The sequence below is a fragment of the Metopolophium dirhodum genome, chromosome 3 (assembly GCF_019925205.1).
Source record: "Metopolophium dirhodum isolate CAU chromosome 3, ASM1992520v1, whole genome shotgun sequence".
Classification (NCBI taxonomy): Eukaryota; Metazoa; Arthropoda; class Insecta; order Hemiptera; family Aphididae; genus Metopolophium; species Metopolophium dirhodum.
This window is the reverse complement of record NC_083562.1, coordinates 4922839-4930843: the sequence shown is the minus strand read 5'-3', so window position 1 is coordinate 4930843 and position 8005 is coordinate 4922839. Positions and strand designations below refer to the sequence as shown.

Here is an 8005-nt window from a genome sequence, read left to right as displayed (position 1 = left end):
CTCGCCCTATTGATGCGTTTGACCCCGATATACATATGCAAACTCTACAACCATTGCAAGATTTGAAACATTTACATCTTTCTCTTTAAATATATTAATTATTTATACCCATTTTAATTGATCACTCATCAAAGTGTTCATCTTCATTAACTTCAAATTATTTTGATAACATCATTATTGTATTTTTAGCATTATTCCATGTTACTCCATTGTATTTTTGTTTGTTTAGTACGATATACATAAATCGTAAAACTTTTGACAATTTATATCAAATTCTTTTTTGACTAAATAACCCTCTTCTTCATTAAAATCAATCATTATCTCCACTTCAGTATTAATATAATCTTCATTCTTTCTGTTTTTTAAGTTATTTAATAAACTATTTAATATATCAATTGATTCAAATGCCGAAATTGTTTCCCCTTCAATTTTTTGAATATAGTGATTGAACAGTAAAAGCATACTTTGTATTCATTTCATATATTGAGCATTGACGTTTTGAAAAGAGTCGACCAATATCTTAGGACTCAAATCTTGTAACCGTATCGTAATTAAAATAAGGTTTTTTCAAGATAAAAAAATAATGTAGTTAAAGGTAGTAGGTTGACTAAATTTAGAATACGATTATAACTGTGATTGTCGTACATTCCGACGTTCATTATCGAAATAATTTACGATTAGGATTTGTTCAAAAAAAAGTCGATAACAGAGTAAGAAAAAAATACCAATTTTAATTTCCGGGACATTAATATGCAAAAGTCCAAAACCGGTGCAAACCTGGGTCCCGAGGACTTCGTCCGGGATGCCTGGACATGGCATCCTAAGCCGGGTAATTTCTTCGGATAATGCTAAATTATCATTGGTAATACTATCAACTAATAAATTATCCAGCGTGAATGAGCACCTGTATAAGTGTAACCAGCTACTGTGTAAGTATCTACATTATTTTGTAATAAATGTATCTCTTTATTATTATTTAGTTAATAGTAGGTAAATTAAAATTGAATATCGAACCTCAGTATATAATAACGACAAACTCAATGTCTTCTATGTACCTAGGTATAAAATGAAACATATTTATTCATATCTTTTGTAAAATTATCCGTTTTATTCAACTGTAAAATTATAACACAATCGTTAGTGTTGCAAAAAATATTTTTAAAAAGTATTTATGTAATTACTAAAATATTTTAAAATACAATCCAAATACTATAAATATAGAAGTATTTGAAATAATCTTCATATACAAAAAAAAAAAAAATTCTTTTTAGTTCTAAAATAATTTGTCATTGTCAAAAAAAATTTTATTGCATTTTAAAAACATAGTTGCACCAATGCACCACAACAATGAACTTTAATCTACAGAGAGTTATATTAATTTATAGCTATATTATAATATTTGAATATCCCATATTGTTGTCGATGATAAACGATAAGTTTTTTAAAGAGTTAAATAATTACAAAGTATAATAAGCTGGTAAGAAGAAGCTTTTTGCATTTATATTTTGATGTTGACTCAATAAGCTAATACTGGTACCAATGTACCGTTTCAATTGTCATCAACATAAACTGTTTCATGGAGAAAAAAAACTTTTAATTAAGTCATATTTCGACGAAAACCGATATTGAATTGTCATAAATGATAAATATGTATATAATATAATATTGTAATAAAGCTGAAGCTTAACCATGACGGCATAGGCTTTTTTACTAAACAAGAAATTATAAATAGAAATAAATTAAGAATCAAAAGAATAAAAAAGTATTCAGTACAGAAAAATGTATTTGACATACTTTTACTTTTACTCAAATATTTTACAACACTGACAATCTTACATAGCCTTATTCTTACTTCTTCTTTCTTCATAACCTTTTGCTTTAACATTATAATAATATAATATTATATATTTATCATTAATTATGCCTTACAGACAATTTGGTATCGGTTTTCGTCGATTTGATGTTTTTTCTCCAGAAGACATTTTATTGTTGACAAAGATTGTAAAGATACAACTGTAGTCAGTTTCACTATTAGCGTAAGTCAATAACCAAATATATATGTAAAAAGCTTTGCTTAAAGGCTATTATACTTAATAGTTTATAGTTTATAATAATTTAATTATACAAAATTATTATTACTAATTATAAGTACCTACTACCTACAACCTACCTATTTACCAAGAAAATGGTTATCAATAATTATCATTATCCAATATTATGAGATATCCAAATACATATAGCTTTAAATTATTGTATAACTCTGTAGAGAAAAGTTCATAGTTGCGGTACAACTAACATATCTTATAAGAATTTTAATTATTGAACAGAACAAGTTTTTAACAAGCAATAAACAAACTTTTGTTATAACAAATTATTTCACAAATTATTTTTTTTTGTACCTATTTCAAAATTTTTTCAAAAGTATTAGAGTATTACTCAAATACTTTATTATTTATAGTATTTGGGTGGTATTTTAAATACTTTAATTTAAGAGTATTTGAGTAATGACTTAAATACTTTTAAGTAAATCCTATTTTTTTTTTATAACTTATTCTTTATAATATACTTTATTGCTGTTATAAATTTGTCCTTGGTAATTAGATAATTGTACAAACACGATGAAAATGTATTTAAAAAATATATTAAAACACTAAATACTGACTCGATATTCAATATTAAATACATATCAGTGTTTTCCTTTTATTTGTGGCAGTCCAAATAAAAATGTTTTGAAAAATAATATGTACAAATAGACACCTTACAAACCCTTCTTACAAGTTGGTCATAGCAATTGAAAGGTTTGATAATATAAGGTACCTAATATTGTTATGGTTCATGTTCACAGTATTTAATTGAAAAACAAACAATAGAGGACATAATATGGAACCATTAAGAATAACTACTGATGATTGCGGGATAAATTCCAAGTGAGCAAAAACATTGTAATTAGTTGGGTTCGGATTTGAAGGCAAATGCCTTTCTTTTATTAATCATAATAGAAAAATAATTTTTATACAAAAATGTGTTTCACTTGATTTCCTAGACAACGGATGCATTTTTTTGCTTTTTTTTTTACTTTTTTAGCCTTTTGTACTTATAACTGACTTTTTTGTGTTTAAATTTCAGTTGATTTTATAATTTTAAAAAACCGTGGTAGTCAATTTTTTTTTAATACAAACTAGTTTATTTTGCAATTGATTAACTGGTATAACTAGTCAGTTAATTTTTAATATTGTTTTTTACTAATGCTTAGGACAAACCTGGTTAAAGAAAAAGGTTATTTATTTATACAAAATAGCATAAAAGTGCTTTTGAAAGTGTTTAAAAAGTGTTCACTATTTTATTTTGTAGTATATTTATGAATTGTCTTTTTATATAAATTAAATGCCTTTTTTTACATTTTAAATGCTTTTTTTACTGATTATATTGCCTTCAAATCCGTTCCCTAGTAATAAGTGTGTCATTAATAAATTAATTTTTAACCTACATTTTAAAACTAGTTGTTTTATTAATTTATGTATTTATCATTAAATTTGTGCAATGTATCTGATTTATACATAAGTAACCCATTAGTACATACTGATAAAAAAATCAATTTTTTTAGGTATAATGATAAAATACACAAATTGTCTTCAATCCCACTCAATAGACATGACGATCAAGTATGTAACGGAATTATTAAACAGGAAAATATTGATGAACAAGACGTATTTAATGGAATCATCAAAGAGGAAATTATTGAAGAAATAGACCATGACAATGATAGTCGATCATTTCAAAAAGGGTATGAATTAAATTAGTATTAATTAATATTAAATTTGCTGACACAATTTTAATTTTTGTCAATTTTTTTTAAACATGATGTTTAACCTATTAAGAGATGGTTTATAAAAATGAACAAAAAAAAAATGGTTGGCAAGCGATTCACTGTATTGGATGATATGTTAAATTTGAATTCAACAATATAAAATCATTGTATTTATTCGAAAATGATACTGAGTGTTGACAGTTCGTCAGCCAATTAGTTTATTTATGATGACCAGAGTTGAGTTTCCAATGTGACATATTAATTTTTATACAATAGGCTGCAGTTATTTAAAAAATATTGTTTCCGTGTGCGTGCGATAGCAACTTTTGTCCCGTGGGTTCAAGTCCGCCGATCTCGACAATACCTTCCAGTGCGGTGAACGCCCACACGCTCCCCTCTATCGTCTCCATGGTCTGGGCCATGCCGACTGATACCGTGTGTAGGAATATCGGCCAATTAATTTAGATAATCTCCACATGCTCACTCTGTCACCCTTACTCCCACTGTCTCTGTCACCCGTCATCTTTGTGTGCATTTGTGGCTGACCAAGCAGACTGACGACACTTTATTTTTAAATGCTGTTTCACAAACATGATGGAGGAGTAGACCCCTGTTTCACCGTTGGGCCAAAAAATAAATAGCTTAGCTTATCGTGCAGGTAGCAGGACCCTTGATGTGCTGACCCCCAACCCTTTCCTGGGTGTTAACCTGTTTGAACGGGAATCTTATTATTCAAGCAACGTAAAGCAAATTTAGTATACATGAGTTCGGATGTTCTGCAAGACTACGACAGATTTCCCTTCGAGACGAGCGCGGTCGGGCCTTTTCGTTTTAGCTTAAAACTTTCCACGAAGCGAAATGCCATATAATGTGGCCGAGCTCGTTCAGAAGGGTACACTGATACATATATATAATATACATATACACACACACATATATATATAAATATATATATATAACAATACATACATATCTTAATTCTTATACTACTACTAAATGAAATGGGTTTATAACAGCGTATAATGTCCCTCTTCCTCGTTTTTAAATTGTTAGTTAATATTGTTGTATATCTATCCTAGTATATTTTTATGTATATTCTGTGTGCCGCAACCTTGTAAAAGGGTTCAGCACGTAAAGATTAATAAATAAATAAATAAATACATTCATCTATCCGTTTAGTATCTAAAATAAGAAATTGATTTTGTTAAAAACTGTTGTTCATAAAAAATTCCAGTTTATCTTTCATTCTTTTGTCCAATTATTTGAAAAATTACAAGGAATTTTAAATTTCAACTCCAAAATAAAAAAGGCTCATTTTAGCACCAAAAAAAAACTGTAGTTGAAAATTGAACAATTATTTAAATTACTTATCATTGTACACATCCACAAAAAAATGCTATGAATATTGTTAAGTATATTTGAATATATTATATATTATATTTTAAAATACATATATTTATATATTTATATTCGTAAGTGTTCGTCCATATTATTTAATTATAATTTATAAAATATTTTGAAAAACCTCATAGCAATTTGGTTATAAGGTGCACCCTCATTCATAATTAAAAAATCCATACTTATATTAAAAATTATTTTCCTTTATTTGACAAAGGTTAACATTTTTAAAATATTTTATTTTATTTTTTAGAACTAAAACTGAAAAGAATATTAACACAATTGATACCCAAATAAAAACTGAAGTAAATTGTATTGACTGTTTTGAATTTGAAGGAACAGTTTTAAGCGAAAGCAATTCTGCAGATTTCATTACTTGTATGAATTTGGACTTGACATCAAACTGCGTAAGGAAAAATCCATTGGATAATACAGCGTCCAAATTAACAAAGAGTACAAGGACATACACAGGTGAAAAATCGTATAAATGTGATAACTGTGATAGAGCGTTTTCTCAGAAATCAAGTTTAATAAATCATACAAGGACACACACCGGCGAAAAGCCTTATAAATGTGATATATGTGATAAAGCGTTTTCTCAGAAATCAAGCATAAAAAATCATACAAGGACACATACGGGCGAAAAGCCGTATAAATGTAATAACTGTGACCAAGCGTTTTCCCAGAAATCAAATTTAACAATGCATACAAGGACACATACCGGCGAAAAGCCGTATAAATGTAATAACTGTGATCAAGCGTTTTCTCAGAAATCAAGTTTAATAAATCATGCAAGGAAACATACCGGTGAAGAGCCGTATAAATGTGATGAATGTGATCGAGCTTTTTCCCTGAAATCAAATTTAATAAGGCATACAAGGACACACACAGGCGAAAAGCCGTATACATGTGTTAACTGTGATCAAGCATTTTCTCAGAAATCAAATTTAACAATGCATACAAGGACACACACCGGCGAAAAGCTGTATAAATGTGACAACTGTGATCAAATGTTTTCTCAGAAATCAAATTTAACAAATCATTTCAGGACACATACGGGCGAAAAGCCGTATAAATGTGATGAATGTGATCGAGCTTTTTCCCAGAAATCAAGTTTAATAATCCATGCAAGGAAACATACCGGTGAAAAGCCGTATAAATGTGATGAATGTGATAGAGTTTTTTCTCTTAAAAAAAATTTAAAACGGCATACAATGACACATAACAGATAAAGACCGTATAAACGTGATATCTGTTACCAATGGTTTCCTCTTCGAACACATTTATATCAATCAAGACATATAAAAATAATTTTTTTGCCTTACATTTTATTTTATAATTTAAATAACATAAAAATGAGTTCTTTATCATCAATATAATATAACAATAGTTACTACGATAGTAAATAATAACCAATTATTACAATACCAAATTAACAAAAAAGACACACTCCATAGTCTGATATCATCAAACATTTTACGTAATAATAAACAGTGAATTCATAGACTACTTCCACATCTATACAGACGCTTCTTAAACAGCAAATGAAACCGGCTTCATCATGACACATACCGAAGATGACAGTCTCCATAAAATCGTCCCTTTCTCCAGCATATCCACTGCAGAAACTTTCGCGGTACTCGAAGCTATAATTTTCTCATTCTCCAAAAACCACAATAATGTCCTCATCTTAAGCGACTTTTTTAGCGGAATCATCTTAATTACCATCGTACATACAAAATGCAACTAGCCCGAAGCATTCAGAATTCAATCCTTACAAACCACAAAACTATCAAACTATTCGAACTCATGTGGGTTTCATCACAGACTTTATCAAGATAACCGTGCTTACATCGAACATCTAGAGCAATGGATCGACGACACCTCACTATAATATTTAAATAAATCTTTAAAAAAAAAATTGTTGAAAATTGAATGTATTGAATTTATGGACACGATTGTCGTCTTTTTGAAGCCTTCAATAAATAATAAAAAAAAAAACAAAATATTTTCATATTATCATTAGTTTTCTTCAATTTAGTCATTATTAAAGTATCATTATTTTATCCTTATAGTGCTTGGTATTATAGTGGTAAGTATCCTTGCCTGTCACGCAGGAGACCGCTTATACAGCATGAAAATATTTTCGAACTATGGTGAATTATTTTCAGGATAATTATGTAGTTCTCAAAATATTTTAAAAAGTTGTGTAAATAATTAGGAAATATTTTAGTTGTATTCTTTGTCCAAATGTTCATGTATATAAAAATATTTATTATTTAATAATTTTAAAACATTCACAAAATGTAATCATGTCCCCTATGCTGTGTGGGCGGGGTTCGATTCCCCGCCGGGGAGCTAATTTGAGACAGGCTGTCGTTGATGTGGTGTGTCCTTCCATGACAATCTGGTCGTGATTGTGGTGTGGTGGTGAAAGAAGTACACAAAACGATTTATATAGTTTATTTAAACGACGAAATGCTTTATTTATTTGAAACTTTCAACGCTTACTCTGGCGATTTTTTTACAGAAATATTTGAACCGTTAATAACATACATCAGTTGAGCTTTAACCTTTTCCCAAGTAACAACAAGTATTCACATTATATACTTCCCGTCTTTCTTTTCTAATAGTAATAAATCAATGTCTATATTATGTTATACTTGTGATTCTTTCTTTATTTTTATTACTATGCCCAACGTCGATTTTTCAGATAAATTGGACAAGATCATTAAATCTATAACTGAAATTAAAATTAGAGAGAATAAACTTATCATCTCAGTAAAAATGGTTACCTAC

At 28.6% G+C, this 8005-nt stretch overlaps 1 protein-coding gene across 2 annotated transcripts; it reads left to right on the top strand.

The window, feature by feature from the left end:
* The first annotated feature begins 1265 nt into the window (after nt 1-1265).
* Nucleotides 1266-7164, top strand: LOC132940292 (zinc finger protein OZF-like). 2 transcript variants are annotated; one of them, XM_061007801.1, is made up of 4 exons: nt 1266-2036; nt 2846-2927; nt 3605-3784; nt 5460-7164. In XM_061007801.1, the coding sequence occupies exons 2-4, from the start codon at nt 2881-2883 to the stop codon at nt 6436-6438; spliced, it is 1206 nt and encodes a 401-aa protein (XP_060863784.1). In that variant the 5' UTR covers nt 1266-2036; nt 2846-2880; the 3' UTR covers nt 6439-7164. The 2 variants fall into 2 exon arrangements, with proteins under 2 accessions (XP_060863784.1, XP_060863785.1); XM_061007802.1 differs by lacking the exon at nt 1266-2036 and having other exon boundaries at nt 2600-2927.
* Nucleotides 7165-8005: the final 841 nt, after the last annotated feature.